The 20,567-nt window shown below is 40.0% G+C and overlaps 1 protein-coding gene across 12 annotated transcripts in view; it reads right to left on the bottom strand.

The window, feature by feature from the left end:
- Positions 1-20,567, bottom strand: part of rims1a (regulating synaptic membrane exocytosis 1a) — a 109,265-nt gene that overhangs the window by 26,475 nt on the left and 62,223 nt on the right. For 8 of the 12 annotated variants that reach the window (XM_069174781.1, XM_069174784.1, XM_069174788.1 and 5 more), the window contains exons 6-17: positions 19,134-19,792; positions 11,621-11,661; positions 10,378-10,491; positions 10,144-10,243; positions 9,270-9,393; positions 7,806-7,823; positions 6,395-6,441; positions 4,620-4,735; positions 4,396-4,526; positions 3,940-4,111; positions 2,568-2,721; positions 2,132-2,188 (exon numbers count right to left, since the gene is read on the bottom strand). In XM_069174781.1, the coding sequence (XP_069030882.1) occupies positions 2,132-2,188; positions 2,568-2,721; positions 3,940-4,111; positions 4,396-4,526; positions 4,620-4,735; positions 6,395-6,441; positions 7,806-7,823; positions 9,270-9,393; positions 10,144-10,243; positions 10,378-10,491; positions 11,621-11,661; positions 19,134-19,792 (1,733 nt within the window). The remainder of the gene's footprint in view (positions 1-2,131; positions 2,189-2,567; positions 2,722-3,939; positions 4,112-4,395; positions 4,527-4,619; positions 4,736-6,394; positions 6,442-7,805; positions 7,824-9,269; positions 9,394-10,143; positions 10,244-10,377; positions 10,492-11,620; positions 11,662-19,133; positions 19,793-20,567) is intronic. The other 4 variants (XM_069174782.1, XM_069174783.1, XM_069174792.1 and 1 more) reach the window with 2 other exon arrangements.

The raw sequence follows: 20,567 nt of genomic DNA, 5'->3' as shown, positions 1-20,567 counted from the left end.
TTATGATAATAAACGGCTACCTACAACCATGTACATATAAAATCATACTAATAGTCTGTTACCTCAAAACATGTACATTTAAAATACCAATAGCAGCTTAAAGTAATAGTATAGAGCCTACTAATCTTTAAATAGAGCACAGGATAACACAAAATTATGTATGCCAACAGCAAGAAAAAAAATCTGAGTAACTATTTAAAGATGACTCTAATAATAGAACTGCAGCTAGCCATTGTTTCATTATTGTGTTCCATCTTTTTTAAACGTAGTAAAAAACATTTATTCTTTGATGGTGTAGCAGAAGTATCTCTGAAGATAAAAATATAAATACTGATCAGCCTTGAAGCGATCTGTGCGACTGTGTAAGTCGTTGTACTGGTCCCAAGGTCGTTGGCTTCGTTTCCAACAGAAAAGCCTCTCAAAGCTTGTTAGTGTTAGGAAGTTAGTGTTACTTCCGAAAGCGCTACCAAGGTTTTCCTTGTATTGCTACCATGCACAGAAACTAAACAAAGAGTTGGTCAAAGTGACGTGTTGTTTTTATCCTCCCCGTCTGTCTCTCCATTTAACTCAGGAGCTCATTAACAGTAAACACAGACACTCAGTGGGGTTCGACTAATATATAAGATAGTCTGTGATAGAAGGTGAGCCTGTGAGCTGAATCCAAAAAAATGCCATTAACTTACATCTGAACGGGAGAAAAGTCTGAGAAACAACCAATTGGAAGGCATCACTAAAATTCCACATTGAAGTTTTTGAACTGATGTGGAATTTGATTAGATTTACAAACCAAAATTTTACTTGTCAGGGTAAAACACATTTAGACCATAAAATACTCTGGGAAAAAGTTTCTGTTGAAACACTGGAAATTAAAATCAATAATTAAACAGAAGTAGGTTTTTTTCTTCCACACTTGGAAGACACAAATTAATTAATTGAGATTCATTTCCGGCCTACGTCTATATGCTAGTCGAACTCTAACATATACAGACAACACCCAGACACAGACATTTAGAGTACACGGTGGTAATACACACACAAAACAAAAAGCTCTGTGTTTCAACATACATGGCAGAACTTAAGTCTCTACTTTGCTAATATTAAACCAAGGTTCCCACTTGAAGTCGAATGTCAAATTGCCTGCCTTTTCTCAAAAGCTGAAATTCCATGACTTATAATAAACTGAAAAACTTGCTGCCATTGTGCTGAGCGGACAAGAAATAGCACCGTTTGTGTTAAAAACGGGCTGCCACATGCCCCTCTGTTTGTGGCGATATTGAAAGGAATTACATCCATGTCTATATACTGGTTTCAGGGGTAAAGACTTTATCTAACATTAACGGTAATCATAGCTCACAACCTGATAATCTACACTCTTAGTTTCTGTCAGTGATATATACATGGAAAATATTACATTTTGATAAATGGCAACTAAAATTGAAACATGCAAACAAAATTCCCTGATATTCTAGGACTTAGCCCACAAAAATGATCAAATTCCCTGACTTTCCCTGTCTGGAAAAACGTTTTTAAAATTCCCTGATATTCCCTGAAGTTCCCTGACTTCAAAGTGTTGTTTCTAATGAGACTCCCACCATTTTTCCAAAGTAGAACAACGCCTGGCTGATACTTGGGTCCTGGATGGTTTCTGCCCAATGCCAACACATAGTCTACAACATGACAGTGTTTCCCATACACTGATATATTATATATTCTCTTCTACCTATTGTTATCTCTGTTTAGTGTTGATTTGCATTTCAGCTCAGTGTCAAGTATTTTGTTTTTGATTACAGTCAGACAAATTTACACCAATAGATCATTAATATGATTCAGGATTTGATGTCATATAAAGAGCTGTGGATGACTTTATATTAAAAATCATTGCTAAAAACAGTTTCTAGCTACATTTTAATACAATGAAAATAATTTCCACATCCAAATTTGAGCCTTTTTTCAGCTTTCTGTCAGTGATGTATGGACTAAATTTCAGCACAAAATTATTCAATACACTTAGGCAAAAATGAAAAGAGATACCAAACTTCACCGGTTGCCAAGAAACCCCAAAAAACAAACAAATAAAAATACAAGCTGTGAGAAACACTGCATGTAATACTAGGAAACAGTCCCCACCCACCTTTCGATACTACTGCTGTACCCTCATCAAATTCAGCCTCTGTTACACGCTGAGAACCTAAACATTCATAGACACACACACACACACACACACACACACACACACACACACACACACACACACACACACACACACACACACACACACACACACAGAGATGGACACGTACACCACACACCACACACACACACACAAACACAAACACAAACACACACACACATATACGCGTGCACACATCCAGGCACAAATGCAGCATTAGAGAGGAGCAGTGAAAACAGACGTTTACATTGACATACATGTTAAACTTTGCTCATTGATAGTAAACCATTCACAAACGCTTTCCTCACCTTTACAGTGAAGCATGCACGCTCTCACACAGAGGATATGACAGAGACTGCACATCGATACACACAATCAGAGACGTCCGCAGACTTACGCTGCAGTTTCTTGCCGGGGGCGTCTGTGTGTGCGTGTCGTCGGGGCAGGTAGGGGGAGGGTCGGGGCAGCGGGATGGATGAGACGTCGTGGGTTTGGAGCGGGTACCAGTGAGGCTTGTCGTCCAGTAAGGCCGTCTCCAGCTCGATCAGGATCTGTTCCGGTCAGAAGCCGAGCAGTAAGTAAATGCTGCTGACTGACGTGGAAATACGTGAGGAGAGCGTTTACATGTGCGGCTCAAATATCTGCTCTTTGGCACCCAGCGGTAAAACTTTTTGGCAAAGAAGTATTTCAAGCTTTGTATTGAAGCAATACTCTTTTTTTCTGGGAGGGGTTTAAGTGGAACTATTTGAGTTTTTGAGGACAGTAAAATATTTTCTGTTATGAAGTCAATTTAGCAAAAAACAATTTATTCACCAACCAGGCACGGAGCAAATATTTTGTTGTTGAGTTTGTGTAAGTGAAAAATATAATTTCCTCTGCCTTGGTCTTCAGCTCCTTAAAAAAAATAATCTCTCTCTTTAGCTCCTAAAAACTCCACTTCTGTACGCTCAGCAGTTCTTTGCTGACTCTTTTTCTGACGTTTGGAGCCTGGCAGGAAGCACACAGAGGGTTTAATAGAGTATCTTCGATGATGAAAACTCCCTACAGCTGCTGGGATTAAAGTTGTTCCCTAAACACTGATGATTCAAATAGTTAATTTACCGCCAGATAACAGCATGGCAGGTTACAAACTTTTACAAAATACTTCACCCACAAAATAACTTGTGGAAATAGAGGAGTACAGAGGTTGATGAAACTCAGCGTAGAACATGTTGTTTCTGTTTAAGTTGTACTACTTCAACACCCACAGCTCCAATGCTAAATGCTAGCAAAGTACATTTTTATTTATCAAGATGCTGGTTCAACTTCCTCCTCTGCTGTCCTGTGTTAAAAGCACTTCGGCCTACAGCCTGTGCAGAGCCATTCATGTGTGACGTGTCGGATGTTTTAGGAAACCTACAGTCTGTCTGACTGGGACACAACTGGGTAGAAATTGGGAATTTTCACGTCACACATGATGAAGAGTTTTAAAGGTAAAACGTGAGATGTAGCAACATAATAATAAACCACAAAATGTATCCAAAGGTATTTGCAATAAAAAAAAAACTAACTTGATATATTAAATGATAATATTTGCAATGTTTTTTAATATTGGTAACATGGTAACTTCCAAATAAAAATAATGAAAGCAAGAATAACAAGCAATTTTGATGACCACCACATGCAGCTGATCATCTGCCACCGAGGCGAACACCAGAATTCAGCTTCACACTCACCACCAGCCTGGTGTAAAGTAAAACAACCTGACTTTGTGTGTGTGTGTGTGGTACCTCTCCCATAAAGATGCTGTCCTCCTCTGGTGACCTGGGCTGATCCCACACCGTCAGCTCCAGCATGTGGTTGCGGAAATCCCTGCGATGGACGTGAGTGTAGACGAACGTCTGGTTCCACTTGGGCTCGCAGGTCTTCTTCACGGCTTTTGTCCTTCGTTTGCTTTTGTCACTGTGTTAAACAACACAGACAGTCAATTTTCCTTGCCAGTGGTTAAAATTAAAATTATAATCAACCCCAAATCTACGCCAAGTACGATGGAACAACTGATTCTTTATGGAGGGAGGCCAGACCCATATTCACGGCTACAGGAGATGTACTGAATTTGTTCCTGATGGCTATTTTGTGGTTTTGATTTATGCGAGCCTGTTTCTGACCACCCAAATTTTATTTTAGTGCAACATAGCTCATTTATTTTACCAGCAGGACTCTCTGTGAGGGGCTGCTTGGCATACCTGCGGTCAGGGAGGAAGTACATCTTGACGTAGGGGCTCCTGGGACGCCCGTCGGGCCGAAGAGGAAGCTCCACCGCCTGCTGCACGTTGACTATTAGCTGGTGACCCACTTTGTCGTACCACAGCTTCACCTGGGTGGGAAACACACACAAACAAGTCTGATGCTGCGTCTTCATTTGAGCAAATGAAAAGGCGGCCGGCACAGTCAAAGTGCGCACACTCACTGAGAGTTGTCCTGGCAATAACTGTGGAGCATCTTGGAGCATCCCGGGACTGGAGGGAGATAGGACATTTAAGGATGGTCTCTCCATCTTCTGGGACTCAAAAGAACTGGAACCTGCTATAAAAGACACAAGAAAAGAAACTACTGGAAACACCGGGAAGGAAAGGCCAGCTGTGTTTCAAAGGGACAAAAAAAAGTCCAGTCAAGACGAGAGCGAAAGTGAAAATATATCCTGGTCTGAGTCCAGATCCCAACAAGTGTTCATACGCACGTCATTTCTGATATTAAGTGATCCTTTCCTCTGAAAACCTAAAGAGCACAGAGCAACCCTCAGCTAACCTGTCAGGATGACAAATTACCGAGCTTCTGTCCTACTTTGAGTCTGCAGGCTTTTGTTGAGCTGCACTGGAGCCTCAAACATACATACTGTACGTGTAGCGTATAACCGGCTGTATGACCAAATATCATCTAAAGTAACGGCCTACATGGAAACCAGACATCACTTTCATGAAAAATGAAGTCAAACTCAATGTCTTTCCACACAGGAACAATGTGTGGTTGGTAAAATATGACTTAAACCTTGTGCCTTATTTGAAAGCTGTAACACAGCAGTCCCTGATATTTGAGGACTTTGTCAATGGCAAAGTTCACTTCAACTTCAATGAGTTTAATTAAAGAAAGCATTCAACATTTTAAATGACATGTTATTTGTCTTTCTTTCCAAGAGTTAGATGAGATTATGGATACCACTAGGAAATCCCCCTTGTTAAACATAAGAGAGGAAGCAGGATAAAACAGCTCCATGGATTTGGTCAGAGCTTCAAACGTTCACTAATAATCACGACAAAATCTCAATTAGTACCAAACAATAGTTTATACATGTTTGGCAGGTGTCTATGAAGACAGTTCCAGCATGTAGCTGCCCTTAAAACCATCAGCAGTGTAAAGTAACTAAGTACCTGAAATCCAGTACTGTACTAAAGTTAAACCTGACAACATTTTTACTTTTTAAATCATCTTCCTCTACTACATTCATCTGACAGCTGGAGTTCAAGTTCAAGATTTTACATACACTACATGTTGCTTTACATTCAACTACATAACTGCATATACACATAAAACTGTCTCCACCTCAAGCTGTTAAAATTGCAGAGGAACACGACAATGCATTTCAGTGGATAAGTTACAATATTAATAATTTAATTCTAAAACACTGCCATTCTGTTGCCTAAGTTTAAAGTTTAAACTATGCTTAAAGTGGGATACTGCTACTTGGACTGAAGTAAAAGAAGCCAGAACTGAAAAGTTTTTGTGTTTGTGGGTTAAACATCGTGTTTATTGGTCATCTTTAGATTTGTCGGCAGTGAGTTTTTAAACTTTTGAAGGAGTTTGACTCTTCATCTCCAGCTCCGCGCTTAGTTCACAGATCATATTCTTCTTGGAAGGAAACAAACTTCCCAAATGTTGAACTATTCCTTTTTTGTATAATTAATTAATGTTAAGTGCACAGAACACAATCAAACCTTGTTATCTCTATTTTCCACACATTTAACACATATATTATGTTAAGATAAGACCAAATCCTACAAGTACAACTGCTGGTTGGCATCTCAGTGGACTGTTTGAACCTGAACATTCCACACGCAGGAATACAAAGTTAATTTTTCCAATTATATAACAGAAAACAAATCCTAATTGTGAGATAATCAGACAGACAGACAGACAGACAGATATACAAATACAGAGATGTGCCAACATCTCAGGGGAAATACCTACTAGATTCTAATGGAGGGTGGGATGTGTCGGGGATTCTGGGGATATCACTGAAAAAGAAACAGCAAGGACACGTTAGTGACTCTCACACTGGCATCGAAGTGTGATGTAACAACGTTAGAAGAAAAACTAACTCTCAGGCACTCATGCATATTCTTACAGTAGTTATTACAATGAGAGAAAGTAGCACTGTCATCAAAAGTCATCTGGATGTTCAGATTAATGTATCGTGTAGGTTGAAAACATGGAGAAGCAAAAAGGGGAGGTGTGTGTAGAGCCGAGCTCTTCTCGTGACTGCAGTGTTTCCCAGACTCATTCAGATGTTTACGTTGGCCCAATCAGGAGTGGAAATATGAAAACCAATAGCTGAATTCTGACCACATTGTCTTTTCTTGTCCACCACCACCCGTGGGAAACACCAGAATGCACTGCACCAGCTCGATGTAATATAAAGTAAGCATGGTAATCTGTGGAACACTTATCAGCGTAATTTGTTGTTTTAAATTCACATTTTAAAAAGGAGAAAACAGAAGCGTGTTAAACTTGAAGTCCCACCACTGATATGTGGAGGTTTCTGTTGTGGCACATAAGGAGGCAGTGTTTAAACTTGTTTAGGAACCCATGGGGCAACACAGTGATATTCAATGTTCCTTCAAACGTATTAACTTTCTTTCTGAGAGTTAAATGAGAAGATGGATACAACTCACACGTCCGTGCGTTAAGTACAGAGCTGGAGTCTGGATGCTGAAGCCTGGTTAGCTTAACCGAGCAGAAACATGAGTAGCAGCTAGGCTAATGGCCTCCAGCGCTGTACTGAACATAAAACGATGAGATCATCATCTTATTTCAGTCTTGGAGAGAAAGCAAATAAGCTTTTCAATGTATTTCATGTTTGTAATATTCAAACTTTTGATTTTATAGTCAAACATTAAACTGATAAGTGTTTCATGGACCGTTGGTTGCCTTGGAGCCCATTCCAAAACCAAAAATTGAAAAACATGTAGATGAAATAAATTAAATAAAGCTTGCACTATGAATGCCATTGTCCCAACTTTCAATCTGAGTTAAGGTAACAGGAACACTGTAAGTGCCGGTTTTTTTTTTACTTTGGGATCCCTTAGACTTAACCAGATGCTGCATAGACAGCTTAAAAACTTGCAAAAGCATTGCTTCATTGATGGATGTTTCCCATTGGCCATTTTGAATCCCATCAGTGAACTTTTATTTAATTTAGATGGGGAGGACATAATGCCTCTATTTTTACAAAAGCCTACATTTGCATCAATTGGTTTCGCTACTAAAAGGGATTCGGATCAGTTCATTTAGGGATGCAAAATGGCGCCAGCAGAACCAAAAGAGTTTCCAGAAGCGTGAGAGGATTAAGGGTTCCTAATAAAATGGGCAGATTACTTACTGATATTTTCTATACACCCTTCGCGAGTGTTTTGGAGAGAAATTAATACATTCAGCTTTTTTTTCCATCAAAGAGCAAATGAGGTTAAAGCTGACAGCTGCAACATGGAGCAGTTTACTAGAACATACTGAATGTCTAAGATAAACGCAATGGAGTGACCTGATCACTCGCACAACAACATCATTTCTCTGAAACACTGAAGCACAACTTGTACCCTCGTTACTCAGTATTCTATGAGGTCACTTGGACTTGAATATCCTGAGCAGTAAAAATGCATGTGAGAAGATTACTGTGATTCTACACAGCTTTCCAGTCTTCTGTCTTTACTTTCAATGGACAACTGGATAAAACTAAAGACATTTATACAACTTAGTATTAATACTGTATATGAATATGTACAATGGAATTCACATCTAAATTCTTGAACACATGCTGATCATTTTATTTTAAAGGTGCCATATTTTCCTGATCATTTCCTGGGAACTTTCCTTAAAGGCTATGGATTAATTTCAATAAACTCTCTAAAGTCACATCACAGTTCAGCAGATAAGTGTATAAGTGTATGTTTATCCTCCAGACGTGATATTAATCAAATGCATTCTACAGTTGTTTAAACCCTTTCGCATGAACGAAACACATTTCAATTATCAGCATTAATTTGGGATATTGAAAAACTGAGAGCTGTAAATGGATCAATTCAAACAAAATTAAAGAGTGAAGTTATGAGGCTGCTGATCTGCACAGATGTTGCCTGTGTGTATGAAATGATGAAATCCTTGCCGAAAGCCCACTTCACCTCATAGGTGCTTCATATAAATATATCTGCTTTATTCAAATGAATGCAATTAACACAAGAGTGCAGACTACAGACCATTACTTAAAGGCTCCAATCAATAACACCTGAATTAGTTTTCTTTATAGACTAGCATCATTATAGAGAACATATAACTACTGGCTGACATAAACACATTGATGACTCAAAAGTGTACAATAATAATTAAAAATCAAACAGCAGGTCATCTATACTACCCTCCAAAATCTTCACAAGGCATCAACCAAACAGAACTGATACAGCTGCTTCTTTCCTTTTATGGACCCAATTTTATTTGGTCGATAATAATTAACTTTATGCCATCCTACAAATAAATAGAAGTGCTTTTTTAAAGGGGACATATGAGACAAAGTGGAAATCTCCTGTTCCAAAACTTGGCAAACCCCAGCAGCAGGTAATGGCTGGCTCTTATTCATGTTTTGAATGTAGCTGCACGGTCGTAATATAAATGTGTCCCAGTCTCCTGTCTGATCTGAGGTCAGCCAACTCTGAGTCAGAGCATCATTCAACACTGCCAACTTAAACAAGGGTCCAGTTCAACACAAAACATAGACTAGTGACCGACTGGTAAGACTGAAGGGTCGCACATGTGGCGCTGACAAAGTGACGGATGTGTTTCAGTCCAGACTTACCCAATAGGCCTGGATACCACCAGCTCCACCTGAGGCTCGGCTTGAGACTCCAGGATGATGTTGTAAACTTCCTTCATGGTCGCCCCCGGTAACAGCTTCCCGTTCCACTGCAAAACTTCATCTCCTGAAATCAGACATCCACGTACAATACATATGAAAATATTTGCTTGAATTTCTGTTAAAAGCAAAACAACCAAATCTGACTTTAACCTAATTGGGCTTGAGGCCTAAGTTTTTTTCATTGTCAATTAATTCCCCCAAAAATACTTTCGTACAAAGTCCAAATCCACTTTGTTTCAGTTGAATGCAGCATAGTTTTGAAAACAGGTCAAAAATATAAAGTTTTTTTTTTTTTTAAGTAAGTAATTTTCTAAAATAGCTTGTTACTGTAGTTTTTAACAAACAGACCGAAATAGTGTATTTTTAGGGGACTATTTCCAGCGGCGGCTTAATGCTGATTTGGAGTTGAAGAGAGTATTTGAGGCAGCGCAATTGTTTTTTATGCGACTTCGTCAAAATAAACTACAGCGTGGGTTCATAGCAATGAGGAAACATGTGTCTGTGCTGCAGTGTGGCTTTTAACAGTTCTGTTGAATATTAAAAACATACAGAATATTGCCAGCCTTGTACTTTTCATAGTATCATCATAGAGACAAAGAGCTAATTACAAATATGAAACTATGAAACTATAAAAGTGAATTATTTTCAGATTTAACATGCAACATAGCTATAATAGTATGATATGAAATAAGAGCTTTTAAGAGAAGGAAACAGGAGTTTTTAAGACGTGCTTTTAAAGGTTTTATATTTGAATAATCATGGCCCTTGCAGAGGAGTTGCAACGTCTGGACTGCTGTGACAGTTTAGTCTGTACCTGCTCTGAGATGTCCCACAACGTCAGCCAGGCTTCCCTTCTTGACTTTGGTGATGAAGGCACCTAATCTCCCTGACTCAGTTATTCTGCCTCCCACCACCTGAAGAGAAACAGACAGAGGAAGGTGAGTTGTTCAGAAACTCCCGTCGCAACAGACGGAAACGACACCAAAAAAATAGTCAAAACCCCAACAACACACGGGTAACTCGTCTGTCTGTCTGTGTGATGTCTGACCTTTAACCCCAGCAAAGCTCCGGCTTCTTTAGGCATGGCAGCGCTCCTCTTGCTGAGGGTGATTCGTCCGATCAGATGGTCTCCCTCTTTGGACGGCTGCCAGGTATCAGGATGCTGCAGTAGGAGACAGGATGCAAAGATGGACATAGGGACAAAGACATATATGCAAATGTACACACAATTCAACATATATGTAAGCATGAACACAAAGGAAGGTTACTAATTTAAAAAATCTTTAAAGCCTCATATTTCCAATTTTTTTTAAAAGACGTTTCCCTCAAATTCTGTGCCATTAATAAATAAATGTATTTCTGATTACTTCAGCAACAGTTGTGGTGTAACACTTGTATAGTCACACAAACTAACATCCATTAGTCAAAACGGAAGTAGAAGATTTGGAATTATCCAAAGATTAGAAATGAAATACATTACATCACTGCACATAACCATGTGTACAAGTGAATTTACAGAGACGGCAGAGGTCACTGTGGTCACGTAAGAACCGGTAGGTCACTTCTGGATCATCTCATATTGGGTGAATCAAAGTATTCCTGAAGAGCAGAGTTCACATGTTTTTGTGATATGGGATGAAATTCATGTGTGCATTGAGAATAGAACATAAACAATCTGCTGTCAGAAGGTAACATTTAATATTATTTCAATAATTTATAAGGTAGGTACGCTGAGATTAATTGAATGATTGAATTGAATGATGCAACTTCTCTCCCTCAGATTACACTGGATTGAAGGTTGCAGTATTTTTATGAGAAACAAAAAGGCAAGAAAATAGATTAAAATAATTGACGCATTATATTAATATAATACTACAATAAAAAACATAATATAATGAAATATCTAATATTGCTTTGTTTGCTACCCATGAACACCAATGGTTATAACACATTAGTACATTAACAGTGAATTCCTAAAAGCCTTTATGTTTGCTGATGCCGTAAACACCAAAGGTCTGGCGGCTCATTTCTGGGAATGTGCTGCAAAAGAAGTCATGTGTTTTACATCCCTGGATTCTTTGGAACAAATTGCATTACAAAAATGGATAGTGAGCACGTGCATCAGAACTTTCGAACAAGAGAGCAGAAAGACAACAAAGGATGCAAGAAAAGTAGAGAAGGCAACGACTGGAAAGTGATCACACAGAGCTGAGCACCTGACAGCACCCACACATATTATAGATGCACATAAATGTCGACACGCCTATTACCTATAAAAATCAGTGACTTACAGGCCACACGGTGGGGTCATGTGGGTAGCACTCCCAGTCGCCTGCAAGACAAAAGAGACCAGCTCAGATACTGTGTGTAGCAGCAGGGATGATGAGCTCTTTCATACATGCACACGCACACGCACACGCACACACACACACACACGCACACACACACACACACACACACACAGATACAGCAGACACTGTATACACAACACATACCAGGCTGAGTCCTCTCATACACAGCGCAGCCAAATTTGGGAGCTCTTCAGAGAGTGTTTGTTTACAGTCGAGAGGGTTAAGTTTATTGAATATTCAAGCCCGGGCTCGAATTAGAAATGTATTACCGCAGCAGCAGGACTCAGCCTAAAAAGTAGTCCACGGAGGCAGCCATGATACCAGAGGACGGCTAAGCCTTTCAAAATGCTTTAAATCCCTGCCAGATACTTTATAGATTAGATGTTGTGGATTTACTCCAGGGGCAATGCAGCGATGTAAAGCTAAAGAAAAAAAGCTGGTAAATTATGACCTCGTGATGATGGTCATTTTCAAGCAATACAATCGAGTTAGATAAAATACATATTTTATTAAACTACTGATGGGTATAGAGCAATAAGTGAGCCAAGGGAACAAGTATAGACTTATATTGTGTTTAGGGACAGTTAATGAGCTAATCAATTTTAAAACTGCTATATATCATAATCTAAAAGTTGAAATGCAAATTGGTCATTATAAAACAATTTGATCTTTTGAATATATAATGTCATCACTTTATCTATTTGTCCTATTAGACATTTGTGCAAGATGCTGTCACAATTAGTCCACAAATGTGTTTTGTGAGGGTCACCGTGACCTTTGACCCACAAAATCTATTCAGTTGTTCTGGAGTCTAAGTGCAGTCCTTAAAGGCATTCTTGAGATATCCCGTTCAAAAGAATGAAACAGATGTGATGTCACAGTGATCTTGACCTTTGAACCCCAATGTAGAATCAATGTATCCGAGTCCACTTGAACATTTCAGTTAAGTTTGAAGAAATTCCCTCAAGAAGTTATTGAGAAATTGCATTTACAACAGTGAGTCGATGTAAAGTCAGTCTAAAAAAAAAGTAAATAAAATAAGTAATTCATAATGCAGCTTCCTTTCTTTGTCTTTAAATTCTGAATCAATGACAATTGTTTAAACATTAAATGGAAAATGTTAGTTTTACAAGTTTTTATAACTCTAATAAGACATTTTCTCCTTTTTCCATTTATGAACATGTCTGTCTCATATTTGTTCTCGCAATTTATTTATTCCCCGCTTCAATATTTACAATGATTATTTTGTGATTGTTTTAATTGAAACATGTGTAATCAGTGTGCCTATTAAAAATGAGATAAAACCTGACCCCAGATCAGTGATGGGACTTTTAATTAGCCAGACGCTTACCAGCCGGCCAATATCATATATAAATATAATGTAACTCAATCCCTACATTCCAAAAATTGACCTTAAAGACTCAATAAGTCTGGTAAACTATTTCTACAGTTGGCATGAGATTTGATTGTGAGCCTTGGAAACAGCAGTCCTAACTCAAGGTCCACTCACAAGCCTTTGCTGAAGCTTTCAACAGTGTCACATGGTCTTCATAAACAGCAGAAGCTTGCTGAGAGCCCTAATAGTGCTGCGAGTGACAGCCTCCGAGCTTCCACGATTACTTAGCGACCTCCATCTGCAGAGGGAAACCATGTAATACACTGCTGAAAGCTCCAGAAAAAGCAAATATGGGCTTGGAGTAAGGATAATTTTTAACACATTCTTTTCTATGTTTTTCTAATTTGGTATTGTAATGTAATGGTAGTGTAACAGTTTCACTTCAAATAATAAAGCTATGATATACTGGACATGAATGTGTACAAACACATCCCATTTTTCTTTATTTCTCTCAGATTATTTTTAATGCTTCTCCCCCTTTAGTCCAAAACCCACAGCCTCCTCTGTACACATGGGCCGGGGGGCGGTTCTGCAATGTGTGCAGGACCTCAACGACACTGTTATGACACAGAGTAAAACAGAGCCAAGCGTTCCTAGGAGCCAGGAGGCTATGAGGTTAATGAGTTGTGACAACTTATAGTGACATTATGTAATCTTAAAGCAAACGCTCTGACGATAGACAAACCCACTTCTCAGTTTCATAACTCGGGCGTGAACGTGACTTTGTGCGTTGGGTGGGCCACATGGGCGCATGTGTGTTCTGGTGTTTCTACATTTACAAGCACCTGAGAGAAAAAGATAAAGCGATCAAAGTCACTGTGGGGTCAGGACACTATGAGGGGCCACTGGCTTTTTTAAAAAAAACGATTGTATATAATACGTTTAATGCATATTATATTAACACAAAGAAGGTGTGAAATAAGTCCTCCTGTAATACATTTTTGAGCTGTCTTTATGTTCTTGACAATATATAAAAGTATCACATGACCCATATTGAACCAATTAAACAGTATAAAAAGGAATGTAAACTAACCATCGACTACATCCCTAACCACAACTGAATTATCTATCCTACCTTTGCAGGAGTGTTGGTTCTTTTTTCTCTGTAACCTTTTCAAAATCCAAAACAGGATGGTTGAGACTGTGCTGACTGAAGCTCCAAATGTAGCCTTGCATTATGTCACGTTCATGATGTATCCAAGTTAGTGTAATTGCCATTTTAACACTTGTAAACAATGAGTAATGACTGAGAATTTGTTTTGAACACAATAGGATATCCAGCTTGATGTTACGTAACACCAAAATACAGGCAAAATCCAGTAAACGTGGATGTGACACTTTAGCCAAAGTCTATTAAAGGTCATTTAATACTTAACATTTAATAGATACATGTATGGTATTTCTAACGCTAACGTATTTCTGAGGTTAGGAATTAAAATCTTGTAAAAAGCCTCATTCATAATTCCACATCCCCGTGTAGCATTTGCTCACGACTTCATTGCACTTGTGTAACCTCAGCCAACACCAACTACACGGTCAGACTTTCCTCTCGTAACATCAAAAGTGAAAATATTCTGTTATAAAATACAAACAAGTATCTCTGCCAAGTGACCAGACACAGTTATGCTACAACAAAATCAGATTGTACATGTTTACTGAGGCATGTAAATTACTTGTAACAATGGGACTAACTAGTTCTCCACCACAGTACACGGCCGCCGTTTTTTATTGTTTTTCTATGTCTACGACTGTTGAAGGACTTTTTGCCTGCAACCTTCAGTTTTGATTTCGGTCTGTGGAGCCCGCTAGCACATTACCAGAGGGGGGAGGTGTGGGGTCACAGAGGGGATCCTTATTGGCTTTTAACATAAAATATGACATATAATCAGAAGAGGATTATCAATGAAAAATAGACAATCTATGGAAGATGATAAATTAAACATGTCTTGTAATTGCTGAAGAATTTGGGTGCTAAAAGGTTAACATGCCAGAAAAGGTTTGGATAAGGAGTGAAATAGTGGAAGTTGTTCACCAGGGTTCACATGCATTTTCCTCCGTCCCTTCTTTCTTTCTTTCTTTCTTGCTTTCTTTCTTTCTTTCTTGCTTTCCTTCCTTCCTTCCTTCCTTCCTTCCTGTCAAAGGATGAGTTGATGAGTGTCTGTTTGTATGTGGGAGGATACTTACACAGATTATAATAGGATCTACTGTACTGTGACTGACTGCATATTTGTGTGTGTGTGTGTGTGTGTGTGTGTGTGTGTGTGTGTGTGTGTGTGTGTGTGTGTGTGTGTGTGTGTGCGTGTGTGTTTTCCAGCCCCGATCTAACAATGATTTACATGCCTGCACACATCTCAGCTGCCAGGAATACCATCTCAGAGCTGCACCGGTCTCAGTCTCAAGCTAAAAAAGGAAGCAGTGTGTCGTTGCTACAAAGTTGTGTTTAAAACCTGGTCAGACAGAACGCTCTCATCCTAAACCTCCACTTGATGGATGTCACAGTGCCCGGTCCGGATGTAGGCTGGTGCTGCAGGCACCCTCTCATCCAAAGAAAGCACCAAAGAACTTAACAAAGAACACATCACACTTTATGGGTGTTGTGAAGGTGACGCTCAGATCCAATGTGCTTGTTTTCTACGATCAGGGTGATTCTGCAGTGATTATGTTAAAGAACATGAACTGTCATGTTGTGGAAAATAACAAGAGGAGCGAACAACGACTTTGAATCAGCAATCATTAAAAAGTAAAATAAAAACCTTTTTGAGAAGTCATTTAAACTGTTTTCATACACATATCATTATTGAGTGTACAAAAAGTTAAATAGTCATCCATTTGTCATAAAAGTAAAATGAATAAAATCTGTAACCCTCAACAAACGTTCTTGGGAAGTAAAATTCAACAAGACTAAACGTCTGCAGGCCTCGTGGCTCCTCTGCATGCTAACAAAGGCACAATAACAATTTTAACATGCTTTTGTTTTTGCAGGTTTACTATGTGTACCATGTCATGTTATGTTATCATGCTTTCATAAAAAGGTATGTGACTGTAGCCTAAAATCTGCAGCAATCCGTCCCGCTGGCCTATTCAATGACAAAACCTGGGGTCGAGTAGATTTGATATTTCAACAACCTGGGTGCTAGATGGGAAAATGACCACTGTGTCAGTCTGAAACTAGCAAAGACAAGTTGACACCAACAAACCGACAATCCCTCATCAGATCCACTGTGGTCAGGGGAGCACTTCACACAGTTTCTCAAGATTCAAGAACAACTCATTTCAGTTCCATAATAAGTCTGAATGTGTCACATTTGCAATGAACTTTGATGAAAACATTATGATTCTTTCAGACCTCTTCTGACTGGGACAAAGAACAAAATACAAGCAGTCACACAAAAGTTACTAAACTACTAATTTACTTGTACTTTGTAAAACTTTACAGAGCATTCCCTCTTTCTAAGGTTTTACAGACTCAACTAATGCAACACAATATATTTGTTTTTCATTATCATCCTGCAGGAAAACATTGTGTTTACTACAATCTTAATATTACGATGACCAAAGACACCATATCTTGTTTCAATAATACTGTCACCTACAGCCACAAGGCTTATTCAATGTAAACGTTTTTTTTTTTGTGTGCAGCGTTATTATTAGTTGCAAGAAGATCGGACCGGTGGTTACGAGCTGCTGCCTCCTTTAGAATTAAAGAAGAGTGAAAGCTCACATCTCCTCGAGCTGCGCCCATTTATTTATACCACATTTGGATACATAGCAGTAACCCTGAGAGCCTTGGAATGGTTGGTAGTAAAGTGACATAACCCAGCTTGGACATGACAAGGTTAGAGTGCAAACAGTTGTCTGTCCTCAGGCTCAGGGACATAGTCGGATGTGTGAAGCCACATGAGGTCAACCCTGAGAGCAACTGGGGTCAAGCTGTCCCATCGCACACACACCAACATGCAATACACATGTACGTTCAGTGTGGGACCTCCCCCCTCCCCAACACACACACACACACACACACACACACACACACACACACACACACACACACACACACACACACACACACACACACACACACCCCTGGGCTCCAGCTGAAAAAAAATACAATATGACATGCAGGAAAACACTCAGATACACACACGGGCACACAGTTGTTAATATGCGAGGCGGTTTACTGCATATAGCTGCTCACTTTGACATTCAGACTGCTGGCTACAGAGAGCGTGGCAGGACGTGCAGCATCTCTGCTAACACAACCAGAAAGACGCATATCAAATGCTCCACTTAGAGCGCTGATAAGATCCTGGTGCTCTCAAGTAAGTTTGGTGTGTAACACGCTCAACGTAGCTGTATAGAAACACGGCGTATTTCCTCAAAGTGCTCAGAGAAGTCTTACCTGTTGTGATGAGTGAACACACGGAGTTAAAGCAGGGAGACGTCTCCAGATTCACAGTGTGAATGAAGACGACGCACTGAGACGGAACAGCTCTCCCCACTTCTTACATTCACATCCCATAGTGTACTGTTGGAGTGGGAGTGTTCAAAATCTCACACACACACACACACACACACACACACACACACACACACACACACACACACACACACACACACACACACACACATACAAAGCACACACACACAGTGGAAATGTCCCATGCCTTACAGGTGACATTAATTAAACACGCATATGGTGTTAAATGTGGAATAAATTACTGTAAATTCTTTGATAGTGATGAGTGTGGAATTTTTTTTATATACTTAATGCTAATGGGCTAATCAGACTCATTTACATGGTGCACTGTCCACTGTGCTCCTGGAGAACTGTAACGAAATAAAACTTAATCAGCATTAACACGATGTCCTCCAGGGTTCACTATCTGGGCAACAGGCACTTTAAATGTTTGGGTGCCTTATCTTTGTAACTTGGAAGCATTACCACAGATATAAAGTAACACAGACATGCCAGAAGCACCCCGCCTGCATATTTCATAATCATTGTATCTTGTGCCAATTCTTCTACAGTGACATCTCGGTGTTTCCACTACCATGTCATGGGGGGGCAGGCCAACGCCCAACGGGACCTCCTACCCCCGATGAAAGAAACAAAATACGCTCATACTCATTGAACTAGTTACGTCCAGAAACAGCTATGTATTTACTTGGTTCCTGTGCACCCATTTCATTTCATATTTCGTTGTCCATCATGACGAAATGCATGGTACCTGAATGCTTCCACCTGAAGGAAATCTCCCGACAGTTTATTATTTTCTTTCATGTGTGATGTGTCGCCAATGAACGTCCATTCAAAGCCGTTTCCCAAATATGACCAATGTAGCCTACTAATTCTCGGCAGGTTCTCAGTGTGGTGAGTATTCACACTGAAAAAGACTGCTTCATATTGGAGTTGGTGAAACCTGTTTTCCCACAATGCATTTCACAAAGGAAATGGAAGAGCTCCCCAAAGCTGAAAAAAAAAACCTGTAGTTGATGATGAGATATATATATATCTATAAACACACATTTTGGAAAGTTTTTCTTTGAGAAGCCGGATTTTAATATAAATTTATGTCAATAATGTTACGTTTTTGTCAGTTTAGTTATTGTTTTTTGTTCATTTGTAAATTTGTATTTAACAAAAAAAAAGAGGCTGAATAGTGTGTTATGTCTACTTCCTGACTGCTTTAAGTGCTGGGTGCTGACAATGTGAAGGGCTGGTGATACGTGGCTGTTTGCTTGTTCAGTATGGAGATGAAACTTGAAAAATTTTTAGACTCCTCAAAAAATGTGGGTGGAAATGATCATACTATGGCAGGTTTTTAGAGCACTCATTTGAACATGTGACTTGAAAGATATAAGTAGGCATTAATATTTTCAGTGGCCTGTGAGCAGTGTAATGAAGTGCCATACAGACGAGGCTTAAAAATTGGTCAAATAAAAACTACCTCGGATATCTCGTGAAGAATGGATAAACAAAAGAATGAACAGACAGGTGTCAATACTTTCTATACTCTCTCTTTCATGAGCAGAAGGTGAGGATTGATATTTTCTCACCTCTCTCGCTGACACTTTCGATCTCAGCATCCTCACAGCTGCTGTACTCAGGTGTGGTCCCTCCCTCCTCCTCCGAACTGCTGACGCTGGTTTGCCTCTTCCCTCCGGCCCCCAATCCACGTTTCGATTTGTAGGGCCGCGGCGGGGGCGGACGCAGAGATTCCGATTGGTCGGAGCTGAGAGAATCATTGCGCAGCATGCTCTCAGCCTTCTCCCGTTTGGTCCTTCTCACTACGGGTGACTGGCCGGGTGCTGAGCCGGGCCCCAAACTGGAAGGCTCTCTGAGTTCAGGGGGAGGAACTTGCTGCGACAGAGTGTGTTCGTGTGGCCCGCCTACCCCGCCCGCCGTCCTCTGTCCCGGCCGAGTGCCATCCCCGACCTCTCCTCCCTGCACAGGGTGGCCCCTACCTCCAGGAGGGACCAGCCCTGCTTGTCGAGGGGGGGCACCGCTATGGTCCATGTGGTGGTAACCACCCTCCTCTGTCCGTCTTACTCCGCCACTTCCCACGGGATCATGTTCCAGAGAGCGTCCCTTTGACAGCCGCCGGCTTCCCCTTCGCTCCCTGGACTCCCCCCGGAGGTCGCGGTCCATGGAGACCTGAGTCTGCAGTCTGGGCTGGCCTTGCCGCCGACCTGCTCCACCTCCCCGTCCATTTCTCCTGGGGAGAAATCGATCAGGGGACAGCGGAGGAAAGAACATAATACAGGTGAGTGTTGTTGACAGATTAGGTATTTATAAGCCTGGAGAATTGTTCAGTAAGAAGTTCACAAAGTCAGTCTGGCTTATTCTCATGTTATACAGGTTACTGTAATGTGAATCATATCCGTTTAGCTTCCACCAGCCATAAAATGATATTTTAATGGTCTAAGCACATGGGCTAAAGTTTAATAGTGGATAAAGGCACAGGGGTTTGAAGGGGTTGCACTTAGTGCCCAAACTAATCATAACAGTGTTTTGGTCATAAATAAAACAGTCAGAATATCATCTCCTATTCCCTTTGGGAGCCAGGTTAGTTTTCACCTTGACAGAATGTGATTTTAACATCCAATTTGCTAAGTAGTAGCCAAGGAAAAAACACTTCTCTGCAGAGGAAACAGACCTGCTCGTGCAGATTGTTCAGATTTAGTTTCAGGAGTGTTGAGCTCTTCTAAGACGTGCACCTCACAATCTAAATGTTGGTCTCTACAGAACACTCCATAACTGCATGCTGTCAGATGACCATAAAGGCTACAGGGTGAAACTCTACAGACGAAGAATAAATGCACATCATGTTACCAAGTAATATCACTTCATTATCATTGCTTAAAAAAAAGAAAAGAAAAAAAAAAGGCGTGTCAGATCAGAGAAAGATGATTTTTAGGGGCAAAATAATCAACTAAAGTTTGCTGTCTCATAAATAATGAACCTCATGAGTCAAATGTTTGGATGATTCA

The sequence above is a fragment of the Embiotoca jacksoni genome, unplaced genomic scaffold, assembly GCF_022577435.1.
Source record: "Embiotoca jacksoni isolate LCO1_2020_lvr unplaced genomic scaffold, fEmbJac1.0.p SCAF_61, whole genome shotgun sequence".
NCBI classification, from domain to species: domain Eukaryota; kingdom Metazoa; phylum Chordata; class Actinopteri; family Embiotocidae; genus Embiotoca; species Embiotoca jacksoni.
This window is presented reverse-complemented; position numbering and strand designations above follow the sequence as displayed.